The sequence below is a fragment of the Neodiprion lecontei genome, chromosome 4 (assembly GCF_021901455.1).
Source record: "Neodiprion lecontei isolate iyNeoLeco1 chromosome 4, iyNeoLeco1.1, whole genome shotgun sequence".
Taxonomy (NCBI): domain Eukaryota; kingdom Metazoa; phylum Arthropoda; class Insecta; order Hymenoptera; family Diprionidae; genus Neodiprion; species Neodiprion lecontei.
Window position 1 is genome coordinate 28,734,526 of NC_060263.1, and position 27,729 is coordinate 28,762,254.

Below are 27,729 nucleotides of genomic sequence, written 5' to 3' on the forward strand. Positions count from 1 at the left end.
GATTTCTTGACCTGGTAACGTCGGACTTCAACCTGTTTACCCTTCTTACATCGTGAATCGGACACAAAATGTATGTCCGTTCCGCAATGACAGATCGCGGATATTCATTCTTGTTACGGAACGACCATTCCGAAATGTCCACGTGCTACTTGCTAGCAAGATGCTAGCACACATACTGGAATACATCCACTGCATAAGCGATTTATTGGACAAAACAGTGGACAAATTATACTCCAGTTCTATGCCGATTGCCGAAATTTGGATCGTCAGATAGAAATTGTTGCGAGCAGGGAATCCCCGGGGTTATAAGAATAAGCAGTGTAATACACGCTTTAATAATTTATTCAGACGATAAAACGAGAGGCAATGACTTCGGATGCCGGTTGGGTTCAGAATCAAAAGTTTTTCATCGGAATAATTACCGCCCCACATTCTGATTTGCTCAAACATTTCCATAATATACTTTGGATGTAACGCAGGTTTCTCTCTGGTAACGCATGGTATTGTACCTAGTTGGCTGTAGGCAGCAGATTATTCTTGAACCGTGGTTCGTTGGAGTTACGATGACCATCGGAGTTTGGCGCGTGCGCTTAATTTTTCGTAGATCTGTCAACGTAACGTGTGAAACTCATGTGTATAAAACCGAGTGATTAACCCGAATATGACCGGATGAAATGACATAAGTGTTTTTTAAGCGTTTTATGTCATTTTTACGCAAATGCGGTAGTGCCGTACAATGCTTTAACCGAAGGTACAACTAATATAGTGTAGCGAATCAGCTGTTGTCCGGTCGAGATGAGCGCGGAACATCGCTTTCAGATTAAAGAGTATCTGAGTTCGGAGGATCAATACGTCGGATACTCGGGTCCATGCGATGCGTTGTTCAAGAATGATGTATATTAAGAAGCGATATTAATCTTACCGAAAGCAATTTTGTTACAACTCTAAAATGGGGACGAAATTTGCTGCATGTGCGTATAATCGTTCTATGTTATATCGAATTTTCCAAGTATTTCATGATCATGTTCATTCTTGCAATTAATAGTTTCAACAGATTCATTTAAACGTACAACGTAAACACAAAACCAATTTAAGGTACAAATATCCTTACACATGAACTGTACTGTAATTTTAGTGCTATTTTACAGACACACTAAAGCTCTCGAGTCTTCACGATTACCATCAAAGACTCCTACACGCGATTCAGCCAACTCCCTCAGGATTCGACATGACTAATACCATAAAATACTTTTCTCAAACATTGCTTTGTAAGTATACCCCCGTTGGTCGAATGTTGTACAAGTTTGAACTTTCATTGTTCATACCAATATTTGCTATCGATTTCAGCCCTCCTCAAAGACGTTCCTGATTCTCCGTTAGAAATGATAAAATCACAAGAGTTTGATTCACAGAGAATGGCACTGTATCCAAACTTGGATTATAAACAGCTCTACAATGCAGTGATGCAGCTCATGGATGTTGTTCCTCTGGTACACATTGGTCTGCAATGTTAGTAAAAGTCATATCATGTCAATTTACCTCGTAACAACAGGTCATTTGCTATTGAACTATGAAAGTATAACCACTTACTCATTTATTTTCTATTGAAATATCACCGTAATATCTATGAAAGCATGGTGGAATATTTATAATTCAAACGTGCTAAAAAATAAATTGATATATATCTCTACTGATTTGTGTTTAACAGCATTTGGCCAGGCAATACTGCAATGCTTGTGTTGTTTATTGCCATTTTTGGAACATGATCTTGTAGACAACTTGCCATATCTAACAGCAAGTGCTATATCCGTTCTACCAGTTGAACTGCATCAGGAGATTGTGAATTACCTCTGTTTCTATATTCTACCCTTCACAATTAGTAAGTCTTTTTACCTGTAATCTGCTTCACACGGACAAAAATAATTCGATAGACCAGTAATTCTTGGTGTTAATGTAATGACAGCAAGAATCTTAGCTGTCGATGCAAAAACTTTCACTGTGTCAGTGAAGCTTCTGCAAGTATAGCCAAGTGGAGTTCCAATGTAACAAACTAGTTAGTTAAAGTTGCAAAATTCTTGCTATTGCAACAAATTTTCTTGCTGTGACAATCTTAATACTAAAATTTGCCGATCCAACAAATTATGTTTTTCCACACAGAAATAACAAAATCTTATTTCTAATCTGTGAAAATTTATCCTTTTGTAATACCTTTGTAAAATTCGACATACTACACCAGTACTTCCATTTCAAGTAATTTTGAAGAATTTCCATATCGATAATGTAGCAGGCTGCAAAACTTTAGAGCTAATGTACTCAAAATTCACTGGAAAAAGTTGATGTTTTCAATAGTTTAGCTGATTAATCCGATTTTATTTAGCACGCAAAATTGAAGATGGAACAGAAAACTATGCTAGTCAATCTGTTTCTGCTGTCATCATGACGGTGTTCCAGTACTCAAATAATCCTGGTGAGTACTTTCCAAAATTATAGGATTTTATCAAATTTTAGGTCTAATACCGAATGCTTACTTAACGTAAATGCATAGTAGTATTCAAACTCATAGATTTACTTATGAAATAGGAATATGAACTGAGATATTAGGAACTTTCTTTAATTTGGTGACAAATCATGAAATATCGTCAAAGATATCAATACAACTATTGCATCAAGTATTTTAGTTCCTGTTTAAATACTCACTGATAAATTTACTTGAATGACATTTATAATTATTTCTGTCTCGAATGGGTTTCAGCGCATCATTGTCAGTTATTAGAATGTTTAATGGCATTGAAACCTGGAGTGGTAAAAGACATATTATGCGTAATTGCATATGGGACAGCTCCTGCCCGTGCATCTGCTGCAAAACTCTTATTCTATTACTGGCCAACCTTCAATGCAAATTTGTTTGATCGCCGTGCTGTATTGATGAAATTTACAAGTTAGTCATTCATCCACAGCATTTTTTCATTGATATTATAATTATTCAAATTATTTAAAAAATAAATTATCTATTCTATGGATGAGTCAAATGTATGGTAATTTTTATGTATGACATACTTAACATTTTTATTTTATTTTAGACGACTTGACTCCATTTGTATGCCAAAGAGACATGTGCCCAAATGCTGGTAATGCTGAAGCTGGAAAAGTTTGCTATGATCATTACATTTCAATTACATTTGCAACTGATTCACCACCTCCACTTTACTTGTGCATAGAGTGTGCCAATGAAATTCATCGTGAACATCCGAATCAAATGTTTTATGATATTCTTCATCCAATGCAACAAGTATCCATGGTTTGCGAGAATAAGGTAACTAAATATGGTATATAATGCAATGGGTCTAGCGTAAGAAATTCCTCGACTTGTATCATATGGTGTATTTTTCTAAAATAATAATTCTGCTCTGATTTGACTTTTTTTTAGAACTGTAGGGCAACTGATAAGGCAGCCATAAGCGTTTGCTTTTCTACAGAATGCGCAAGCTATAATGGAAATCATCCGATTCGTTACTGCCAACAATGTCATAATATTCGACATAACAATCGTCGAGGTGGTGATCATGTTTTCCATACTGCATTGCCACATATATCACACATGGATTCACAGATGCAGACGTATATGGTCCAGGCTATTGTCAGGTCAGAATTGCTTTCATTATATAATTTTAAATTTAACTTTTTTCAACCAAGTAACTAACCGATTGAATTTCTGATGTAACGGAACGTTTCCCGGTTATAATATACATATGGATGGTGTGTTAAAGTTAAGATCATGAAAACCACGAAAATTGAACAGTGTATCTCGAAATATTTTCTAACTTGTGATCGAACTGTGTCAATTCCAGTTGTTAGTAACACGTAATTTTAAAATCAGTGTTCCGTTTGACAATATCTATTTCAACTTTGTCAACTTATGGATTGCCTTACCTTTAGTGGCACATATTGTTACACAAAATAAACTTGGTTATTCTGATTTAAAATAATAGCAATCGCTTACTTGGTTCTTGATTGCTTTTTGTTGATTTGTTATAGACAACATACAACGTGGCACAAAATTCGTTTTGAAAATCAAATCATTAGATTCATGTAACACATAGCATGATTGCATTGTCGATAAAATGTTTGATGTTGCTCACTGAACTTATGTAATGTCCAGAAAATATTTAAATTGTCACAGTAATCGTATTGCAAGTTAAAAATAATGAAGCCTACTACAAGTGCTGCTCCTGGGCTTACTTTGCCAAATATGGTGAATGGAGATTACATGATTTCATTCATGCTTTCTAAACCAGGTATAATAAACATCACATATCACGCAAATAACACTCGAAACTAACACTTCTATTTTAACGCAATTACATTGACATAATATGAATGGGTGTTCGATGTCCAATTTTTGGTTGGTCAAAGCAACGAAAGGATTTCTTAGGTAAAACCAGTTTTCTCCAATTTTTTTTTTTAATCACAAACAGCACTAAAGGTATCACATTCAGCATTTATATATTTATTTATACAAGCATACACATCTTAATTATGTGCATCTATCCTGCACATGCACACGCACGTGCACACAAACAAAACACTCGTTGCCTAAATAGCGTGTTCATAGGAATATGCTAATCCCGTATAATGTTAGTGTTCTGAGCATTTTTCTAATATAGAATTTTCTAACATATCTTGTCATTTCTGCGCATATAGATATCCTAGATTCATTGCATGTTACAAATCTTTCTGTTTGCAAAAAAATCCTCATTAGTAATTGGTGCTCTGCATGTTTGGAGATATGAAATTTCTCCAGTTTCACACTCCTGCAAACTTGGTTAATGATTGTAAATTGTATTCTACAGCTTGAAATTATAGATGTAGTATCTGTTGCGTGGGTTCTAAGTTATTATTATATTACTTTTGTGAATTTGATGTTGGCTTTCTATCATGAGTAGTTGTCAAAATATATATGTTTGCCTGCATTGTGTATCGTACTGGTCTATTGGATCGGAATTTTTGGTTGAACGTTACGCTTAGATTCTGAAATTGTATCTCACACACAAATATCTAATGAAGCAGAATTACTGAAACTAAAAAATTTCATTATTTTACTGTCTTTAATTCTATCGTACATAACTTTTCATACTTTCGGATATTTGCATCATATTTGTAGTTCTACATGAATTTAAAGTAGCATCATTTCAGCTCTCTTAGAGCAATTTTTCAATCATATTTTTCATTGTCTGGAGCTGTACCGTCTGACAAGTATATTGGATAGCAAAGTCTTTGTGATAATTCCTTTAATGCACATATAGGTTCATATTGTGTTAGGGACGTTGATATTGAATAATGATTTACTAGAAACTATAGTTTTTGCCTTGTGAATTGGAAAAAGAGAAAAATATTTTCAATTTGCCTTGTAAAGAGGCCTGACAATCGTCCTTCAGAATATTAATAGTCAATATCTGTGCTATTTTCGAATGGAAAATCATTTGCTTGGGAAATTCTGTTGTAAACGTGTGAAAATCAAACTTAATCATTTGAAAAATCTATAAATATTCTGGTGGAACGTTTAAAATGTAAATTCAGTTAGTAACTAATCTATGTGATCGATACATTAGATCCAGATACACGTCAGCAGATGCATCTTCAGACAGCAGTTAGACTATTTCATCATCAGTTTTCTGTCTTTTTACAGCCTGCTTAAGGAGGCTGAACCGCTAAGTATGGATAGTAACAAAGATTCGTTGGAAATTAATACTAATAAAGGAGGGACAGGGTTCTCAGGAACTGGCATTGGTCAAGGTGGTCAAGGCGCTGATCCCGCTAGTTTGGAGGAACGGCAACTATTGGGTCGATATGGAGTATGGCTGCTTGTGGGACTCTGCACACCGAATCAGGATACACCCGTCCAAATTCTCGGCCGTTTATTGTCAATGCTATTTCATTGGTTTCATGTTACTGCTTACTCCTTTGATGGTACTAAAAAAAGTCTTATGCATCTTATCTTTTCTGTTGGTAATTTAACATTTCACATTATTGGTAGAAATAGGACGATAGCTAGTCATGACTATATATATATATATATATATATATAACTATGTATGTATATGTATGTATGTATATATATATATATAACTAGCATTTGATGCATAGAATGGTCTGGGTCCCAGAGTTCGTTAACATTTCAATATAATTTTGAGGTGTTTTGTTTAGATTTCACGGTTCAATATTGAACGAAAATACACACAGATTATGGGAATGCGTCAGCAATATTAATGTTAGATGAAAATTTCTCTGATTACTTTACATTACCTCTTTACGTAGTTTTTAAATGAGTAATGTTAATTTCATTCACATTAAAATTCAGTACGAACTCGACCATATTTTTATATTAGTGTTAAAAAGTGGTTAAATCAAACAGGCGTTTAATTGGAACTTTCTATGCATCAAAGTAGTAGTTGTCAACTATAGTTGACATAGATAATTTAATCTGGATCTACACTAAACAATGATAATTTTTTTTTTAAATTTACAAAGTTACACACGAATAAATTTACCAATAATTTTTTCATCAATACTGAGATTGTGCTTTTTCTAGGCCAAGCTGAAAGCACTTTGGAAAAGTTAAAAACTGACTATGTTTGTGGCTGGTTGTCTGAAATTGCTAAGACACATTATGAAGTATTTATTTCTTGCCTGCTTCCTCATCCTACAGACTATGTGAGAGTCGGAGGACACTGGTACGTAACAGGTGTAAATGTTTGATATGAAGATTCATCATTACATATAGACTATGTGCCTACATAAGTGACTGCAGAAGATTTGCTGTTAAAAATTCTTTATGACCCAGGGAAACTTTGGCATCTAGAACATCCCATTTGAAAGATGGTTTAAACAGATTATTTTGCCTCGTTCCTTATGAGGTGATCACTCCTGAAATTTGGGATTATGTAATGCCGCATTGGATGGAAGCCATGGTCAATGATGTGCCAGAAAAGGAACTCAACGAACTGAAAATTATATTATGGTATGCAACTTTTCTATTGAATTCTAGATATTGCATACTTTTCTATCGAATAACATCTTAATACGAATTCAAGAGTACATCCTGCATAGAATTATAACTCCAGATAATCTGGATAACAATTAACTACTACGAATACTTTTTCAAACTTTAGGATCAAAATTGAAGTACTGTCTTGATATTACCAGGTGATTAATGGATTGTCATTTAAAAATAAGTTCAGGACAATTTTGGGTTGTATTATCTTTTTTACAGCAAAATCTTGGATCCAGATATGAGCCCACTTGGTTTCGATGCTAAGAAGATGTATAACTTTGTGGCTAAAAGATTTGTCAATACAACAGCGAAAGTTCAAGAGCAAGCTCTTAATTGGCTTCAAATTCTAACAATGCTTGAAATAATGATTCCACTTACCCAGTTATTCTCAATGTTTGGCGACGGTGTACAAGTAATGAAGGCAACCATTCAGAGTGATACAGATAAGTCTGCCGAATCATCAAAACCCTGCGATGTAACATACAATAGGAGCACAATATGTGAGCAAACATGGAAATGAAACAAATTATTTTCACCTATCTTTTGATCGATTGTTAATGTGTGATAATTTATAATAAAAATATAGCTCCGGTCGTTGAAGACGATTCTGGAAATACAACACCACTGTCTGATGACATAATACCGATACCACGCCATATGGAATTCACTACAGATACTGAATTAAATCTGTCATGCTGTATACTTATGTTAGATGTACTATTGAAACAGGTATTGAAAAATTAATACTCTTACAGTTTGAGCGTAACCACTGTACTCAATCATTTCTACAACTAAATTGTACGAATTTCAACATGTGTTTGTATGATATCCAAATATCTTGGCTTTCATGTAGTTTACTAGTTTCAATACTATTTTCCTTTACAGATGGAACTTCAAGATATCGATAAACATACAGGGATTAATACTTGGGTATGTAGAGATGCTTGTGGTCTTATGAAATCTATGGTGGCTGCAACCTGGAGTGGAAGTCATTCTTGTTTAACAGACAATGAGTGTACTTACTGCGAATCGAGAGTTATTTGGCATCAGCTATGTTTGCAATTAGTTACATACATGGCACCTGAAAATCCAGCTTATCCACCAGACGTAAGTCATTGTGATTTTTAAAAAATAATTTTTTTTTAATATACTTGTATTATTACTCTCAAGCTGCTATATCGGTTATTTCAAATAAAATGAATTGAGATGTATGAAAAATTGATTATTGTTATGCAAATTTTGCAGGCAGTTATTGACGAAGCTGCAGAAGATCACGGGCGCAAGAGTCCGCCGGAGTCAGATAAAAAATCCGACAGTAAGCCTGATGTTGTAATCACCATGCCAGTACCAGAACTGCACTCTGTGGGAGGCGTCCTTGTACATATGCCTCACGTATGTTCTGTATGTATATCTGTGTTTACTACATACCTATTAGAGTAATACTTTCATTCACTTCAAGAGAGTAGTCTATTGAAATCAAATTTATGTAAAGCGTGTTACATTGTAATTCACTAGCAAGGTATAATAATTATCTTTCATAGCCCTCTTTAGATTTTCAGATGTTGTGTTAGACATGGTAAAAATAATTATGGTAGTAGTATACGTTAGAATTTGTTTAGTGATAAAAATATTTTGAAAGCATAGTATTATATAGTATTATGTTATATGCTAGGTAAAGACGTATTAGCAGATCATATTCATCTTCGATGAAAATGAGTGATTTCAAATTAATTGATTCTTTCTTTACATTTTAAATATGAAATTATCCTATGGTCAGTGGATGGGTATTTTGATTGTTTATATCAGTTCTTTGAACAGATTATGACAGCCACTGTAGAAACAGTCTCGGAGCAGCTTGATTTGACAGCTATTATTCCAGCTGAAAGAGTTATGTCAGCAGTAGCGAGAGCTGTTACACTTTCTGAAACAGATGTGGGTAAGTTAAATACATCAAATATTCAAGAAGATACTCGAAATTCGTGAAATTTCATTTGAAACTATAGAGATTGTTACATATTTATCTGTGATACGTTAGCGTCACTTGATACAATTTTTAATTGTTATTGCACAGCTACTGCAACTGTCAGTATAGCAAAGCCTCAGATTGTGGGGGAAAATGATCAACCAGTGATGACCAGCCCAGATAATGAGTTGGATGACTTTTGGCACACGTCAGTGGGCAAGTTCAGATTCACAATAGAAGATTTGCCAGAACAGCTTCAGTACATCCATAAACTTTTGAAGGTATTGCTGAACGAATTTCATAACTTTCACAATTATTAATTTTATTGAGGGCCCACATGGACTACTTTCATTTATTGTTTTTGCACTTTCAATCCTGAAAATTCATATCTCACTTTTATTGTAAATTATTTTCAAATTTGAAACATTTCTGAAATGCAGAGAGTCCCCTCCTCCCATTTCTCAATACGAAGTCACATCATACTGCTTGAACTTACAATGTAAAATGCAATAATTTTTCTAGTTTCAAGAGTTCATCTAAAAGTATTAGTTGCATTGTAAATTTTTCCATCAATAACCAAGTTTTTTTGAACTGAGTCTGTACATCGTCGTTACTCGAGAGTAAACAGTGTGAACTCATATTTTAAAGAGCCATATGAAAGCTTTATCATGTGTAACACAATTAATTTTTAATACTATCCTTTACTTGTATCTAAAGCTATTCTAGCCTGAGCTTCAATGTTGTAATTATAATTTTTTAACCCCTTTATAGGAATTAATAGCTATTGACAAGCCGGACATATTATATTACATGTTGCAATGTTTGAATATCATGGTTTTGCACGGAGATGCTTTCAACACCGCAGTTAAAGATCATCAAGGTTTTTTCATATGGTGTCAAGAAAATTTGCTCATTAAAACGTGAGTTTAATACAATAATTAGAGTTTGCAATAATTTTGCAATTTTTAAAAATTTTAATCATCTACTTTACATCAAAAATTAACTTTTGTATTATATTATTAATTACTAGTTGATGAATCTATGTGTTGAATAAAATTCTAGTCTTTGGGAATTATGCAATGCGGAACATTCTCACATTGCTCAGGTAACAGTACCACTGTTATTACATTGCATAACACTTCCCTGTGGAGCTGACACATTTTGGCACCTCATTCAGGAAGAATTTCATAGTTGCGATTGGCGCGTTAGATTTGTTGCTGGTAACTCAAGATATTTGACACTGAGAATACAACACATTTTCCAAATGAGCTCCTTGTCAGTTTTCATGTATTTATAACATTCTTTCAGTTGAGCGAGTAACTTTAATAGCCAGATTTATGGATTCAACGCCTCTACGAGGTAATCCAAGCTTACAAGCAGCCCTTACAAACGCTTTCTGCTATTTAATTACCAGCATGGATGATAATAATGTACACGTTGCACAACGTGCAACATTATACCTGGGCACAATACATGACACTGCTATAAGGGTAAGTCATCTTACCTTAAATTTTGTTTAAGTATGTTTATACTGAATTGCACAACTTTTAAATGTATGTAATTTACAGTCTCTGATATTTTGTCTCGAGACGCAATTCGATTCGGTTATAGTAGATCGACCCATGGTGCTTCAATCTCTCTATCAATTACATAATAGTCTCAGTGATAGGCGAATTCTCACATGGGAATTCTTCTTAAATCGTTTTGATACGCTATATCTGGAAGCACAAATAAATTTGGAAAAGGCTGGAGATATAGCATATCTTCGTGGTGAGTAACAATATTCTATGATATTGTAAACCAGTGTTGAAACTTAAATGAGGGTTGGATTACAAAGAACGCCTTGTATTTTGTAATTATAATTTTATAGTGTATGTTTTAAATCTTTTAAAGTGTGTCTATTTTTTGTTTTTTGAAGATCTAAGGAATACCGATTTAAATAGTGAAATATTCATCAGAAAGCTACATCGAGCACATGAAGCTCTTTCCCTGTCTGATGGTAGTAGTACAAGCTTGGTGAAAACTCTGAGTGCCAGTTTTGGTACGAAATGGCCATATAAACGTACAATGTCTGCACCAGCTTCCACAATTCCGCGTCAAGATACGAAACAAGGTATGGTAATTATATCAAGCTTATTAGCAATTGCAATCCAATTTACCAATCTTGAATATATTAATCATAAAGTACCGTTTGTATAAAACTTTGAAGGGTAAGTTTCGAGTTAATTTTATATTAGTAAATAACTGTTTTCGTTAGGCAAACTTATATTACAAAAATCACGAGTAGGAATAAAAAAACATATAGTAACTTGAGTTTTGTGCAATCACTTAATTATGTTGAATTAAGATAGTTACGTTAACTCCCAAAACAGCTAAGGATTATTAGAAACCTTCGTCAACTGTAGTACCCTATTATGATCAAGCTAGTGCTATTCCTCTATTTCAGAGATAATTATATACCCTATAATTTTTATATTTCTTGATACAAAATTTCAGGGGTTTATAGATTTGCAAATGGTGCTGTATACGTATTTGTAGTTTAATTTTCACTTGATATTATACAGAGGAGAGAGCTAGTATTTAAATATGGAAAGGTATTTGGGTTTTAAGTAAACAAAAGAAGTAATGTCGAAAATAGTTGCTGGGAAAAATAATTAATAAGTGTGACTTTGTTTTTCTTCGCACCTTACAACACTTCACCCTACTTCACCATCTATGTGTATGTGTCACCTCCCCAGAGAAAGAGAAAGTGTACAGCCGGCAGTACTCGGCGCCTATCTTAAAGCGCAAGAGCTCCAGGTTTGGATTGGGTCAGTTGCTGGGGTCCACCCCACCTAATAACAGTATCCCAGGTAGCGTAGTGTCTGCGTAGGTGTTACTGATATCAATATACAAGCTGGGTGTATGTATGTCCCTCAAAACGTTTGAATTGAGATATTAAAAGGTTTGCAATTCCCACTTATTCGTAGAACATAAACTGCTCGTTTCTGTCGTTTGTTAATAACTGGAAACTGTCAATGCTAGTGAGTTCATACTTGAAGCACAAAATAAGTTTATATAATTTCATCCTATCTCTATTACTTATAGTTACTGGTATGCTGGGAGCGCGTGATAAGCTATTGAGCACAATCAAGTTATAGTTTTTCATTGAACGAAATTAGGTGAAGATGATTTACATATGTCTTTACCTTAAGTTTATTCTTGTTCTCTAAACTTATTATCTGCAGTCACTGCAGTAAATAGTATGTAACTATGAAGAAATCAATGAAGAAATTTACTGTTTTTTAAATTGTTTCTCAAAGGTACTGGTGGAAGGTTTTATTGTTGAATAGGTATTTGTCAATGTATTTGAACTCTTAAAATCGTTTTATATTTGTTACTTGTGCAAGCTCCGTGTTATTCTATGTATAATTCGGTTGCAGGATTCTGACCACTCTCGCATTTCTTAGCATATCTCAAGTGAGAGACAGTCAGAATTTGGTAGCTCAGTACTGTGTCTACTGGTATGGGATATTTGTATTTAGTTAATTGCCCTCGAAGTGAATATTTGTATGTGGTTGTGCAACATGTTGGAATACCTTGGATACCTAGCACGTAGATGCAGTAATTGTTTTTTAAGACATAAAACGTAATCCCTCATTATAATTAAATTGTTATTATATTAATATAATAATGAGGCATAATTGTCTAAAATTGAATAAAAATTAGAATTAGATCTAAAAGATTGATAAACTGTAGATTGCAAGGGCATGTCACCAAATATTTGTCTTAAACTGATACACTTTCTCAATTTTAGTAACAAGTTCGAAGTTTGTGATATTTGTTAACTATTGCATGCCCTGCATGTATTTCAATGGTGTGGATAGCAGTAGAGTTTAATTAGATCTGGACTGAACAAGATGTTTAAAAATGTTTCATTATTCACTTGTCAACTTTTTTAATGGGATATTGTTATTCTAATCTTTGTAATGAGTCTGGATTGGATTTAATTTCGGAATGTTTGAAGAAATGTAATTTTCAGATGGTCACATTCATTCTTTGAACGTAGCTGAGGAGGGCGCAAACTTACCTGGATTCATCCATAAGGTCATTGATCTGGAAGAGTCTGACAAAGAAACTATCCACTTACTTGTATTTCTTCTCATGCAGTTCCTCTCCAGAGCTGATCAAGTAATTATCGTTTCTCACAGAGCTTGTCAATCGTTCGAACTCATCTCTAATCCATGAAACATGTCAAGTAAAGTAACATGTAGTGACTGTAATTGACGGAGTATCTGTAAATGAGTCATACCTTCTGAAAAAATAAATCAATAAATAGTAGCCTGAATACAATATAAAGTTGAATAGTGAATATAACTAACAGATAAAATAACAAAGATTTTCATTTTAATAACATAAAGTAATATTACATCAACAGGCATTTCCCACTGATGAAAAACCATTATGTAAAACGCAAGGGATTATATTGCGTCATCTTTACCTTCTTCTTGGATATAATCAATTGGACCGAACATTTCACACCTCTCCGCAACGTCTCAGGTATTCTGTACGACTATAATGACTGATTAATGAATACAACCATAGATGCGTGAATTTGAGTTTCAGCATTGGAATTTGTGAAGTGGCCAGTGTATTAGTGATGCACATTTACATACGTTATGCCTAGTTGAATTCGTTAGTAATACCTTGTCTTTTTGAACTAATTTGATAATTATTTTTTTTACAGAGTGTCACCAGTATTCAATGTCTTTATTGCAAATCTACCGCAACTTCTTGATCAAAATCATATTATGGGATGGATAATGGTACCTCCTGTCCTTGGCGTATTGCAGCATTGTCCATGTCCTCCCCAGGGTGTACCTGCTGTTGACCATCAACCTCCAACTTACAGTCTCTGGTATTTGGAACCACATATTAGACGAACATGGTTGATGTCACTTCTGGTTTTATTATACAAGGTATATATTTGAAAGACTGATCTACATGTACTGTAAATACATATATTGCACGGCTAGTTTATTTTTAAATAAAGGGGTGGTCCAGTCTTCCAGCATTATGTATTAAAATTTATGTTACTTTCAGTATCAATATGGACAACAACCGTGGTGTAGCCAACTTCAGTCTTTGATCAAAATAGTTTTAAACACTTTGGATACTCAACATCATCAATGCAGGCGAATTCCAGCTACTGTCGTTATGGGAGGACCTCCATCAAGATCGCGAGGTTATTTTGATCTCATCTAATAATTCGATCTTATATATCATGGCTCAACTTAAACACTGAAATCGGAACCGCAACTGAATCTTTGTTCTTCCTAATTATATTAATCATAATTCACAAATAATTGATGTATTTAATTAATTGTAAAGAATGTACTGATATTTGTTGTAGACGTATCTCAACCTTCTCTTGGAGCAGACCATGACCTAGCAGCTGGATGTACTGCAGAACTTGATGGAGAAAGTCCACCTGGAAGAGTCTCGTCAGCCATTATTTCTGTGCATCAGCGTAGTCCTGGAACAAATCATGCACAATCGCATGCCATGGAAACGCATTGGGAAGAAACAACCCCCAGCCTATATCCAAATAAACACTCCAGGTAGTCACACAGAATTTTGATTTGTAAATATTCAATTTGTTTTGCACCAAACGAGAGTGTATGGTACTTTGAACACTGAAACGTTCAAATGACACACTTACGATTCAAAAGCGGTTATTCTACAGCTATTCAATAAACGCTGATGATACGGAGTCAGAACTGGCGGCTATACCAGAGAGCCCAAAATCGGACTGCACTCTTCATGGCAGTAGCAGTGGATCACTTGGTGAAATGGATGAAAGTTCTGGTGTTGTAGGCAGAAATGTAGCTACTACGAGTAAAATGATTGTGCATGCTGCAGATATAGATCATTCTAGTTCTACTGAAAAAAACAAGTTACTAGATGCACAAAGTGTTCATCATAATAAACATGAAGGTCTTGTACATCGGCCAACATGGTTTCTCGGTAGCGAAGATGACGGACTGCAGGTTTGATTTTACTGAATTGAATTGTATTTAGTAGCTGATTTTCTTCAAAACCAATGCAATATTCTTGCGAATAAGAAGTTTCTTCTCTTCAAGCACTGTGTATAAGGAGGACTATAATGTGCAGATGTCGTGTTTACCCTTTTGAATCCTTGCTTCCGATGAGAAGCCACGTAAGACAACCAATGCCGTCTAATGAATGATATGCGGATGTGCAAATCATTTTTCTACGAGAAGAATATTGTTGAAAGAATGTAAATTCGAAAAATTGGTGATTTCGAAAAATTAACGACAGAGCCAGGAATCGAACCTGGCGTCTAGAGATGCTTGACTGGAGCTTTACTCCACCAGACCGCCTAGCTGCCCTGACTCTGTGAGTGGCTTCTCATCAGAAGCAAGGATTCAAAAGGGTAAACACGACATCTGCACATTATAGTCCTCCTTATACACAGTGCTTGAAGAGAAGAAACTTCTTATTAGCAAGAATTTACATTCTTTCAGCAATATTCTTGCATTCACAATCATATATGTATATGATTATAAGTACAATTTAGGATATATTAGTGTATACTCTGTTATAAAAACAGGTAAATAGTGGACTGCCTCATAAGAAGTGGGGCGTACATGAAGGTGTTAAGATGATGGTCACATCTTCATTATTATCTGGGCAACAACATTCGCATAAATCTACACCACCACCGATTTCAGTAGCTAAAGCCACAGTAGTAACACAATCTGGCTCAAACGGCACTGTTGTATCCACCAAGCCAACATTTAGTTCAACTGGACTCGCAAGTGCTATAGCTGTAGCTACTGGAGTACCTAATCTTTGTACAGCTAAAACTCAATCTGTAAATTCGTATAGGTACAGTCACACAGTTTTGTTCTTACTACAATTTGCTGCTCTCCATATTTTCGATGCATACCGAAGCACTTTGCATTTCAATCTGTGAAAAACACAATATATTTGTCGAACCTTATAGACCTGATGTGGTGACCAAAGAAAGAGTATCCACAGTTGTACCAGAGCAGGCAACACATGTCTCACCTATACCAAAACAATTTGGGCGGCAAAAAAACGTTGACCAAAGTACACCCATAACTTCTCCTGTTTCAATATGCCAAACTACGCCAGCTGTCAGTCAGCCACTTGGCAGTGACCAGTCTTGTTCGCCTGTCGTTAGCTCAATGTCATCACAGCTTACCAGCACTGAGAATGGTGAAAATATTGCGCCACGATGGCAAAGTGTTTCTACTCATCAACAGATAGTAACACCAACTATGGAACGATTGCTCCCCATTGGTACTGTTGCACGTATGTCAAATTTTTGAGTTCTACGATCAATATTTGTATTGTGTGACCAGTTATAATTACTGCAAGGAAAATATTTCAGGACAACGTACAACTCACCGTGTATTGATGTGTGAAGAAACGTATGGATCACCGGAATCCCCCTTATCCAAGATGGATATACTGACAGTGGGTAAGTATGACAAAATCTTTCAGACATTGCTTATATTTTAAATCACACTCAAAAATAAAGATTGGTATCTACAATTACTTTAGGATCTTCTTTCGATCAAGACAGTGAAACATGCATTTCGAGTGACGTAACAACACCGCGAAGTATGTCTCAATTGGAATTTCCATTACCAGAGCGCCTCTTACCCGTTGGACCACAACGAGACAATATATCTGGCCTTATAGAACGTGTATGGCAAGTTCTTGGTGTGCCAGGAGCGGATGGTATGTTTTGTAATGGTAGATTTTGTAAATTGAAATATTATTACGCACTTGATCAAACTTGCAGATATTTGTCATCAACAAAATGAGAAGACAATACCTGAGAAAAAAAGTTCTAGTTATGGCCCACATCCAAAGCGAGATAATGTTTCTTCAGATAACAGGGTGCGCATAACTGTTATTGATAGATGGATGTATCATTTTTTGTTACTTTATCATAACAATAAAATATATTTACTTTAAATCCGGAGAATGACTTTCACTTGGAGCTTACTGATTCTTTATGATGGATAAATGTTATTGGCGATTTGCTAAATATGTTGAGTTGATTTATGCTCTTATGATTTTACAGACATCCTCGGCCTCAGTATTAACTCCAGTCGCAACTGAGATCCACTCAAGATCCCCAAGTCCCAGAAAATTAACGAAGCAGGTAGCTTTAGAATCACCCCCACCTGTGATCGAAGAATCTTTTTTAAGGTCTTTAGAGCATGACCGTAAAATAAAAATGGAAGATTTATTGCGTAGTCAACGAGAGAAAATGCGTAAAACACCTTTCAATATGACACAGCATTCAATTGGAAATATCCGACGACCAGAATCTTGGTGAATAGATGTGTTTTGTTGTTATTTATTGGTTCCAACCAATTTCATTTTCTGCACACACACAAAGTAACTGATAAATTTTAGAAGGATCTTTGCAATATCAGTGTAGTGTTCAATTATTCCTCATCAGGCCTGGACCACACGTGCAAGCAAATTTGGATCCAGTGTTACAACAGGCATATCATGCAGATTTTAACTTGAAGCAAAGTCTATTTCGAATCGGAGATGATTGCGTGTATGACAGGTAATATACAAATTATTATTAACGAATAGTTCAAAAATGTGCAAATATATTTACTTTTAATAATTATGATTCTTTGTTTAGATGTTCTGAATGTGGGACAGTAAAAGAAGAGTACAGCGATGAAGAATTAGGTCTATGCATAATTACATTGGGTACCTTTATTCACAGGGAGCCATCATTAGCAGCTCCACTTCTTCCAGAAATTCTAAGCGTTGTCGCTAAGTTAGTTTCATTTCAACCATATGCATGCAAGTCTATACAGGTAGTGATGAATACTTGAGTGGGCTATTTTTTATTTTATTGCATTCATTTTTTCCTTTATTCTAGTTCTCAAACCAAACATAAACCTCATTTAAATACGTGATTGATTCAAGTATAACTAGTAAATAATATATCCCTAGGTTGATTCAGTTTTTATTTACTTTTTACTTTCATATCCAGGATGATGTGATGTATGGTAATATCTATTATAAGTGCTCTGTTGTCTGTGAAGTCCACTTTGAGATTGACACCGTTAGACACGAAGCTACAACCGCAATAAATTATACTAGTTGTATAGGTGTTATACATTAAGTGTATTACTAAAATCGCATTAACATTTTCCAGAGTTGCTTTGAATGCCATGTATCCGTGGCAAAATGAGACAAACATGCATTTACCTGGAGGAGCAGTGAGCGTAGCGCATCAATTTCTGAGATGTGTTTTGCACCAGTTAGCTCCAAATGGTGTGTTTGTACAGATGTTTCAGACACATACTAATGGTGAGACTATACCTAAGTGAAGAACAATTGTGAATTTAGCATCGAAAGTAACACATTTCTAATTCTAAATACCTATCTTAGAGGCAACGAGAATGCAGTTCTTCAAAAGTGTAACGCAAGCCTTAGTAGATTTCAACGAATTGAACCCAATTGCTCCACTACAGCTGTTATTAGAGGTATCATGTTCTTATTTTGATTTATCGTCAACTTAAAAATTTAATAAGACACAGCAATTTATCCTATTTCTAACGTCAGTTTTGATAAAGTTTATCTGAAGCTGTCGTTATAGAATGTCTCCAGTAAATGCATTTTGAAAGATACAGTGTGAGAGTCACCATTGAGATTTCATTGCTTTCAGAGTTTAAATACAAAGAAAACACTTCCCTTGGAGCGACTCCCAACAATCCTGCACAACGTTGCTTGCTATCTCGATTGTTTACCATTAGAAGCAGGCTTAGGACCTGGGGCTGCCACTTGGGGTGGCTTGTTATCACAAATTGATGGGCTATTCCGAAGACTAGTGTTGCTACTTAATTCTATCGAAGATATAACTCCTCTACTCAGAATAATGGTTTCAGTATTGAAAGTTCCTGGTATACCGCAGTTTAAGGTGTTGTAACATGATTTTAATCAATACTTTTTTGATTAATCACCCCTTGATCGTTTTTTTTTTTTTTTTTTGTAATGTATTGTAATCCACAGGATTCTCCATTCGTTATTCCGTTAATAAAATATAATCATGTGAAAAGTGATTCTAATTTTAGCTAATATAATTAATAACTAAGTTTTTCAGGGAATGCTTGACCCGTTTTCAAAAGTTCTCAGCTACGCCATACAGAATTCAATATTAAAGTACAATTATCTGACTGATTTATGCTACCTGTGTCATCGTGGATTCACGCGAGACCGAGACAAGCATTTTTTAAGTCGAACTGTCGTTTTTGAATTGGTTCAGGCCATCAAATTCAAGAGTACGATTCCAGACTCAAACTTTTTACTGTTGATTCACTTCATTCTCCAGGTACGCTCAGCATCGCCAGAGTTAATCATTTTATTTTTTGATTCAATTCGTATCCAGCGATTGCATAATTTTTTTCCTTTCAAAGAAATCTTGTTATCCTATAATGTGTCCTATTACAGGATGTGGGAGGTATGTTACCTATGAACGTTGCAATGGAAGATGTTCAAGCAGATGTATCGCCTATTTATAATACAAACTCATCTGAATCCTTGCGGAACCAACTATCAGATGTTCTAGATTTTTTAGCCGACTTTCATACTCTGAGTAAAGTAAAGGTATAAATTTTAAAATATTGTCTATTAGAATAATTTTGACATTGTAACAGATAACTCCAAGACTGTTTTTACTACCAGACAGAGGAGATTTTGCTTTACGTTTTATTATAAATGAAATAACAAGTTTTATTCTTAGGATATTCAATATTCTAATGTGAACAATAATTATTGCTAGAATATTATTAAAAAAAATTTCCACAATAATATATTCCTGGAGTTGTAATATTTTTTTCAGTATTTTAATGTTCTCTCAATCAACCATTAATCGTATATTATGCCTGCTACAATTTTTTAGAGTTACAGCAAAGGCCTTCAAGCCGGATTAAATGAAGACACTTTAGGAGGGATGCTAAAATGCGGCTTGGCACAATACTTAGCTTTAGAAATAACCAGAGGGAATAGTCGCGATAACAGAGCAGTAGCAAGATATTTACCTTGGCTTTATAGTCCACCATCAACTCTACAACAGGGGTAATTATCATCCTTATACATTTATTCAGTGTAATATATTTTTCACCTAAATTCGATGTGGCTGAATTTTTTTAAACATCTTAAGTATCAATGCCTTACTTGTATGTCCTATTCTAGATCACGTGAGTTCGTTGATTGCATAGGTCATGTACGTCTTCTGTCCTGGCTGCTATTAGGATCATTGACCCACACTGCCCTTCATGGAAACAGTAATACATGGTCCGGCAATCCACATATACATGGGCCACCGACTCCATTTGCACAACCTATACCTCAAGAAGTTTCTTGTCATATTGCAGACCACATTCAAGTTATACTGTCTGGTTTCCCCGAGCAGTCAAAAACTTCAGTACTACACATGTCTTCCCTTTTTCATACTTTTATTTTGTGCCAGGTAAGTTATGTCACCCAACAGCTGTTCTACAGAATTTATATGATTATACATATTAACGCTGTGCTACAAATTTATCATGTTTAGCTCTGGACTGTCTATTTAGAAGAAGTTTCTAAGCGTAATTTGACCACTAGCGAAACCCATAGTGTAACAATGAGTATACTACTTGATTTTTGGGGTAAAGTTACACCCTGTGTCCTCCAACTTGTGACGCATTCTAAAGTGGTAGGTATCGCAACAACAGAGAACTTAGGAAATCAAGCATATATCAAAAGAAGTACTCTCATATAATTAACCGATAAAATATAACTTATTACAGCTGGCAGAGATGGTGAACTTACATTTTTTAAGTTTATTGGAAGCACTGTTGGAGTGTCAATCCACTTTACTTAGCAAGCTACTACCTCTCTGGAGTCCGATTTTATTTGCCCATCATATTCAGGTAAAAACATACGAAAATTCTACCCAATTGCCCATTTTAAGAAGTTTAATCGAAAGACATTTCACAATCCTGAATTTAATTAGATGAATTTCTTGTCATTGCTATATATCGTGTTTTGATTCATTTCTTTTAACCTTCTAGTTGCCAGGCCAATTACAAATGCGTCTTCAGAATTGTCGGAACTTTCCCCCCACAAAAGCAACTGAATATTTGGGAAAAGCTGACAGTCCCAGTGTAGAACAACGTGATTCCAATCCGGTGTTGATGCGATGGCTTCATCGCTTACAATTTAAAATGGGGCAAATTGAGTTACAATCTTCGACAGCTACTCAATTTTACTCTATCTGAAAAAATAAAGTCAATAAGTGTTCCTTTGCTGGTTTCTTGATGTTGAAACTGTTTGTTTAACTCCTGCTAGTTGGAACATACCTGTTTTTTCGTGATAGTATCAATTAATTAAATACGCAGAATTATGGTTCTATTCAGCACTGTTTTTGAGATTATATGTATATAATGATTGTTAAATAATTGTTGAGTAATTCCTGTTCGAGTAGACAATAGAGAATTCAGTTTAGGTATTACTATTTGTTCGGTGTCTCGCATGGTTTTCAGAGTCTATTATAACGAGAGCACATTGTGCAGCGGATGTTTCATGCTCAAATCGAGGCTACTGAGGATTAAGACAAGACATAGAGTCAACTTGGGTAGGTTGGAAGGTTCGTTTCATGAGATCCTTTCAGCATAATTATTATCTATTTATAGTGAGGCTTGCCAGACGTCCCGCAATTCGTGAGACAGTCCGGTGATGAAACAGTGTACTAGGTCATGCACACTATTTAAATTTCAATCAAATATGTTATGAAAAGGGTACTTGTTTTATAGCTTCTCGCTCTAATCTTTTATAACCTTAAGTTTAAATAAACATGGTTTCATGCAGATGGACTGAGTGCGCCCAATAACTTTTATAACCCAACAATCCTAATTTGTAACATATAAATATGTTTGTATTCTTCAGTCCGTAACAGGTACATTGATTATGAGATAGAAAGTTTTACCAGATTTTGATCACGTGAAATAACATAGGTGAGTAGGTCCCTTTTCCTTTTTTTTAGGATGCTTCTTGAAACATGTAGGCCTTGTCATATAAATGTTGGCACTAGAAAAAGAGAGGTCATAAGAAATTAAGGCAATGATAAAATCTGGGGAATAGGCAGTATATTCAGATAAAACGTGATATCTCTGAAAGGACCATTTAAAAAATGTGTTGCTGGTTGACACAATAACGGTATTAATCAGCTGCACCGTTGATGCAGCAGCTGGTTTCAAAAGTATGGTTTGTAGCAAAAAGGAATCCTCTTTGGTTTGTAGATCGAAGATCCATAAAGGGTGTGAACATAACTTGATCGATACAATATAAGATTTATACAATTTTAAAAGAAGGTTTCAACTACGCAGAAATACATGCACCCTCAGTCACTATCGAAAATGTAATGTCACTAATTTTCCAAAAAAAAAAAAATACACCTGCGAAAGGGGTGCTCGGGAACGATTTTGTAATTTCACTTTTGACATTTTCCACCATCCAAAAATTCTAATTGGTTTGCAAAATTTAGTCAAACAATCAGAATGCTTGGATGGTGGGAAATTTTAGAAATGAAATTACAGAATCGATCCCCTGATCTCCTGTCTACAAGCTTTTTGAAAGACTCTACCAGTGCAAGAGAGACAGCACTTCACCTCCAAGTTATCTCTCTCCCCGGAACACCGATCAGCCATGCATGGCAGTGAGTGTCCAGTATTACCATATTTCATTGTGCCCAGTCCGCACTGATCTCTCTTTACCTATATAAGAGATCAGTGATTTTCTCACGTTAGGGCCAGTCACTGTCACGTAAATTGTATACCAATAATCCAAGTCTCATTTTGTTTCGGAACAAAAATAGGTAGCTGGAAGTGCGTAGCATAAATGAATATCGTTACACTTGTGGTTGACTGAAGACTATACTCAGTCAACGCACTTTTGTACATAGGTACGTACTAGGGGTGCAGGATATTTCGGTATCTCCTTCCTCGAAATGCGTCGGTATGGGTACCTTCTGTTAATACCGATACCGAAATATCGAAACTTCGGTAAATACCGAATTACCGAAATAGCTCATAATCTAAATACTATTTAGATTATTGGTCTTTAGTACAGTTCAATACAGACTTTCCTCACTCTTTTTCCGACGATATTTGTAGATTAAAGTCTATCGAAATTTTGGTTAATCGAAACTACCGAATACGAAACCCTACCGAAAATTGGTATCTAATTTCCAATACCGCGCACTCCTAGTACATAATATGCCACGCGGCATTCAGCAACCATATCCATAGGTGCTTATGGTTCATTGTCAGCGGTGCTCCGCAGCCACTCTCCTAATATATTAGTGCTCTCCTAGCTATAGCTGGGTTATAACCCAACAGCCCATATGCATAAACCCGCTGCGAGCCGCGGGAAGCGATGTGGCGGCAGAGTGGCAGTGTGCTGTAGTATTCGTGTGTACGGCGAGGAAGTTTGATGTATCGGCACGTATGTGACGCGTTACAACAAGCGGCAGTTTGATAAAATTTCAATTCCAGGGGTTTGATAGTCGAGCCGAAAGTGTTTCTTATTGACTCAGATGTGTTGAAGAAGTGTTGCTATATCCAATTGCGAGGTCAAGCTAGCCAGATGAGCCTTACACACAAATCATTAACCGTCTACAGGTTATGAGGTACATTCGCCTGTCAGTCAACGGCTGATGTGAAGAATTTACGGATAAACGTCATCGCATACGTTACTTAAACGATGGGAACCTATGCAGGAGAATTAATAATATGGTATGAACCCTACTCATTGTTGTATATTTTATATCAAGAACTTATAATCACTCAATACGCTGTATTTCTTGTTGATCATGTTTTAACACCATAACTCGAGTCTGACTCAATTATACGGTGTTAATAATAACAATACTGTATTTCGTAATCAGTCGGTTTTCGAATGAATTCAGAAGTGTCTATGTATATTACTCACAGAGGCCACACAAGACAATTATCACAAGACTGTTGTAGAGATAATTGTTCCTTTAATTAATTAATTATATTTCGATCTATTATAGAATCCATTAAATACTATTTAATCACTTATACTCTAAAAGTATAATTTTTCAGCATTTTGATAATACTATCAGTAAGTACAATATATGGGATTAATAAGCTGCTAAAATCGTTGGTTGAGAATGGCAGCAATGTTACGCTTGAATCTATTACAAAAGAGTACAGCTGGATTGTGAGACTATGTATGAATTCATTAGGCTACGCTACCATATTATTACCTGGTTATTTGGTATATAAATATGTCTGCTGCAGTAAATATCTGCAACGAAGTGGTGGGTATTTTGTTCATATTGATCACAGCTTAAACTGTGAACTTTTCTTACCAGAAAATACAAATATAGTAAATGATACCAAAAGTGTGAAAATGTGACTTTTTTTTGTATTTATAGGAAAAGGATTTATACACAGGGTGGTCTACACTTGCATGATTGGGCATGGAGAAAAAGGTATACTGGATTCCCCTAGTTTTGTGGGAATAAATAATGCCCAACACAGCCTGCGCACATTTCGGCAGGATGCATTGTTGCTCGTCTATTGTTTCTCAGGCTTACAATTCAGTTACTTGACATGGGGTTATTTACAAGAAAAAATTATGACACAGGTATTAAAAATACCAGTTCATGATAGTTTCATAATTCAATATTATGTCGAGTATCCAAACAATATTGAGCATTTTATCATTTTTTTCAGGAGTATGTTGATACAGACGGAAATAAAAGCCGTTACAGAGATTCCCAATTTCTAGTTTTCGTTAATAGGATACTTGCGTTTCTAATGTCTGGACTGTACTTGCTTATCCAGCGGCAGCCTCGCCATACAACGCCATTATATAAATACACATTCTGCTCATTGTCAAACATTTTGAGTAGCTGGTGTCAATATGAAGCTCTCATGTATGTCAGCTTCCCAACGCAGGTTCAACAATACTTCTGTGTTCAATTACTAGTACAATTGTCAAAAAAGTAACTTGAATTTACTTTTCTTAACTGTTTTGTGTGTTTTAGGTGTTGGCTAAAGCTTGTAAAATAATTCCTGTTATGATTATGGGAAAAATAGTATCTCGTTCCAAGTATGAGTACTACGAATATGTTACAGCGGTACTGATATCAATTGGGATGACATTTTTTATGCTGGATAGTAGTGAAAACAAAGCTGGTAAGTTCGTCGTCTTATGACTCAAATAATCTCAAATTGACCGATATACGACTAACCATGTCAATTTTAGCATTGAAATTCAAATTAAAACGAAAATTAATACAGTAAATTACGGTAAGATGGAAATATGTAACTTTAAATTTTGAAGTCCAAAGTAAAATTTTGAATAACCTTATGTCAAGCATTGTTAGCTCTTCTTATAATATTTTTTGTACTTATTAGTCTTTTTCAAGTATTTATAATTTGGTAGTAATTAATGCTTTATATATGGTTATAGGAGGAGCTACTACAGTCTCCGGAGTTGTTTTATTAGGAGGGTACATGATGCTAGACAGTTTTACTAGTAACTGGCAGAATGCACTTTTTACTGAATATAGTGTGACAAGTGTCCAAATGATGTGTGGTGTGAACATGTTTTCCTGTCTCTTGACTGCGATGTCTCTCTTCCAGCAATCAAGTTTTGCTAATTCCTTAGCATTCATGGTTAAGGTAATATATAACATACTAATAGAATGTGCTTACTTACAAACCTTTTGTCCTTAGGGATTAATACTTTTTAACATTTTTCTAGTATCCTGCATTTATCACGGATTGTTTATTGATCTCAGTGTGTTCAGCCACTGGACAACTGTATATTTTCTATACCATTTCTAATTTTGGAGCTGTTACATTTGTTATCATCATGACAATTCGTCAGGTGAGAATACACTTCCGTACATAATCAAAATATCTACAATGACTGTATATATTTATCAGATTTAAGTATCTCAACACACCAGGTGCTAGAAAGATTAGATCCAAAGTAGAGATTATTATATTGTGGTTAATCAGCCAGAACAATGATTTCTATTCATAGTAAATGCTGCAATATTTGAGAGCTTTTTCATTTGTCTAAAAGGTGCGATATTTAGCATAATCACTTACCTTGTATTATTTCAGGGCCTAGCGATATTATTATCGTGTTTGATATACCAACACAAAATAACAATCCTTGGTGTATTCGGTGTACTACTGGTATTTGGTTCTGTGTTCCTACGAATATACTGCAGTCATCGAACTCGAGCTATTAGGAAGCTTAAAATTCAGACAGCAAGTATCAACACTTAAATCAAGGAACATTTTCAGAGGAAATGACGAATTTCAAACTTGTCAACTTTTACTGATACATGATAATTATTTGATATTGTGGGAATTTGATGCAAGAAATATTCTCTTGAGTTGGCTGATTATCATTCATGAGCTTTTATGATGTGAATTTGTAGAATATACCAAATAATATTTTTTTATAAATATTGTAATGATTAAATAGAATAGTGTGACTATGGTACTTGATAATATTCTTTGGGGAGTCAATGAAATGTAAAATAATTTTGTTTTGCTTCAAAAATTATTTTTCACATATTTTCTAATCAAACTTTGTAAATTGTAAATCGTACCTTAAAGGTTTAATTAGCAAAAGTAGGTAAACCTGAAAAATTGTACTGAGGCAATACTGAAGGTACCAAAGAAATTTCACACAATAGTTTTCCTCAAATGTAGATTTGATCATCATGAAAAAGTAATTTTCTTTTAATCGTATCATAGTTTCAACTGTTGACAAACGTTAACGTTACAAATAAGAGCTAAGCCAAAGATTAATGAAAAGTCTTTCAGAGTCTTTATATTTGTACGAGTAAGAAACGATAATTTCTATTCCAATGATAAACTGAAATCAGCCTCAATTCAGTCACCATAAAGATAATGTTGTTTTTTTTTAATCCAAAGAGCAAATAATCGTCTAGCACTGTTAATTACTCTTGCTTAACTTGTAGTATGACATCTATATCTAATGAGAAAAAGTTTAGTGACGGAAGGCAGCTTTATTGCTAAATTGCAGTGATAACAACAGATAATTCATATTTTGTCTAGACATGCCGTAGTTATATATACTGATAAGAGAGAGAATTTATTTTTTATTGATTATTACTCAAACTGGTGACAAAAACGTAAAATGCCAATACATGTAAGATAACGATTCACTGTAATATCTACATAGTGGGAGTGTGTTGAAATAAAACCAGGTCGAAATTTTCGGATTGTAAAGTAATTTATTGAACTTTTCATTTTCCAAAATTGTTATGAAAAGTGAGGGTATAAAGTCAGTGTTTCGTTATTTACAGATTTATTATGTCGAATAAATATTTCTAACTACTCAGTTTGTGAGATAAAATTTTAGTGTGTCATATTGATCTTTCAATACAAAATAACACGATTAATAAATAATCAATTTATTGAAGAATAATTATGACTAGAAACCGAAATACAAGCAGGTACAATTTGGCAATTTATTGTGCATATAATTGTTTTGTAGTTATTAAACTTCTTTATATATATGACATAAAGTATTTAATGCCAATAAATACTTAAAAAATGAAGTTTCAATTTTGAAAAAAGAG

At 34.7% G+C, this 27,729-nt stretch overlaps 2 protein-coding genes and 1 long non-coding RNA gene across 16 annotated transcripts; 2 read left to right on the plus strand and 1 right to left on the minus strand.

Moving 5' to 3' along the window:
• Positions 1 to 329: 329 nt before the first annotated feature.
• On the plus strand, positions 330 to 21,523 carry LOC107222702 (protein unc-79 homolog). 13 transcript variants are annotated; one of them, XM_015662178.2, is made up of 48 exons: positions 347 to 971; positions 1,149 to 1,268; positions 1,348 to 1,509; positions 1,709 to 1,879; positions 2,378 to 2,467; positions 2,753 to 2,938; positions 3,081 to 3,313; positions 3,428 to 3,642; positions 5,687 to 5,712; positions 5,767 to 6,006; positions 6,590 to 6,731; positions 6,842 to 7,018; positions 7,271 to 7,551; positions 7,638 to 7,780; positions 7,937 to 8,158; positions 8,297 to 8,452; positions 8,858 to 8,987; positions 9,123 to 9,295; positions 9,786 to 9,934; positions 10,077 to 10,234; positions 10,323 to 10,504; positions 10,583 to 10,784; positions 10,933 to 11,127; positions 11,753 to 11,866; positions 13,036 to 13,184; positions 13,432 to 13,553; positions 13,741 to 13,972; positions 14,097 to 14,238; positions 14,407 to 14,614; positions 14,740 to 15,043; positions 15,628 to 15,905; positions 16,024 to 16,355; positions 16,435 to 16,524; positions 16,608 to 16,787; positions 16,852 to 16,949; positions 17,137 to 17,390; positions 17,521 to 17,634; positions 17,716 to 17,856; positions 18,241 to 18,395; positions 18,477 to 18,571; positions 18,754 to 19,005; positions 19,189 to 19,416; positions 19,536 to 19,691; positions 19,987 to 20,162; positions 20,280 to 20,556; positions 20,641 to 20,781; positions 20,876 to 20,998; positions 21,140 to 21,523. In XM_015662178.2, the coding sequence occupies exons 1-48, from the start codon at positions 950 to 952 to the stop codon at positions 21,344 to 21,346; spliced, it is 8,343 nt and encodes a 2,780-aa protein (XP_015517664.1). In that variant the 5' UTR covers positions 347 to 949; the 3' UTR covers positions 21,347 to 21,523. The 13 variants fall into 13 exon arrangements, with proteins under 13 accessions (XP_046594761.1, XP_046594760.1, XP_046594759.1 ...); XM_015662174.2 differs by having other exon boundaries at positions 5,687 to 6,006; XM_015662176.2 differs by having other exon boundaries at positions 5,687 to 6,006; positions 11,753 to 11,824.
• Positions 21,447 to 23,432, minus strand: LOC124294206. Its single transcript, XR_006904143.1, has 2 exons — positions 23,037 to 23,432; positions 21,447 to 22,945 (listed from the first exon to the last, which is right to left on the minus strand). It is a non-coding gene; the product is annotated as an uncharacterized LOC124294206 (long non-coding RNA).
• Positions 22,899 to 27,365, plus strand: LOC107222703 (adenosine 3'-phospho 5'-phosphosulfate transporter 1). Of its 2 annotated transcripts, XM_015662179.2 has the most exons (9): positions 22,899 to 23,028; positions 23,621 to 23,860; positions 24,194 to 24,411; positions 24,529 to 24,740; positions 24,830 to 25,054; positions 25,144 to 25,294; positions 25,572 to 25,783; positions 25,866 to 25,991; positions 26,234 to 27,365. In XM_015662179.2, the coding sequence occupies exons 2-9, from the start codon at positions 23,829 to 23,831 to the stop codon at positions 26,399 to 26,401; spliced, it is 1,344 nt and encodes a 447-aa protein (XP_015517665.1). In that variant the 5' UTR covers positions 22,899 to 23,028; positions 23,621 to 23,828; the 3' UTR covers positions 26,402 to 27,365. The 2 variants fall into 2 exon arrangements, with proteins under 2 accessions (XP_015517665.1, XP_046594766.1); XM_046738810.1 differs by lacking the exon at positions 22,899 to 23,028 and having other exon boundaries at positions 23,455 to 23,860.
• Positions 27,366 to 27,729: the final 364 nt, after the last annotated feature.

What these genes read in the sequence shown, in the direction of transcription:
- LOC107222703 (XM_015662179.2), top strand. Translation starts at nt 23,829, where the DNA reads ATGGGAACCTATGCAGGAGAATTAATAATATG. An exon ending in TAGTAGTGAAAACAAAGCTG is followed by an intron (nt 25,295 to 25,571) that starts GTAAGTTCGTCG and finishes ATATGGTTATAG; the next exon opens with GAGGAGCTACTACAGTCTCC. An exon ending in TCATCATGACAATTCGTCAG is followed by an intron (nt 25,992 to 26,233) that starts GTGAGAATACAC and finishes GTATTATTTCAG; the next exon opens with GGCCTAGCGATATTATTATC.
- LOC107222702 (XM_015662174.2), top strand. Translation starts at nt 950, where the DNA reads ATGGGGACGAAATTTGCTGCAT. An exon ending in GAACTGAAAATTATATTATG is followed by an intron (nt 7,019 to 7,270) that starts GTATGCAACTTT and finishes TCTTTTTTACAG; the next exon opens with CAAAATCTTGGATCCAGATA. An exon ending in TGGTGTGCCAGGAGCGGATG is followed by an intron (nt 16,788 to 16,851) that starts GTATGTTTTGTA and finishes TCAAACTTGCAG; the next exon opens with ATATTTGTCATCAACAAAAT.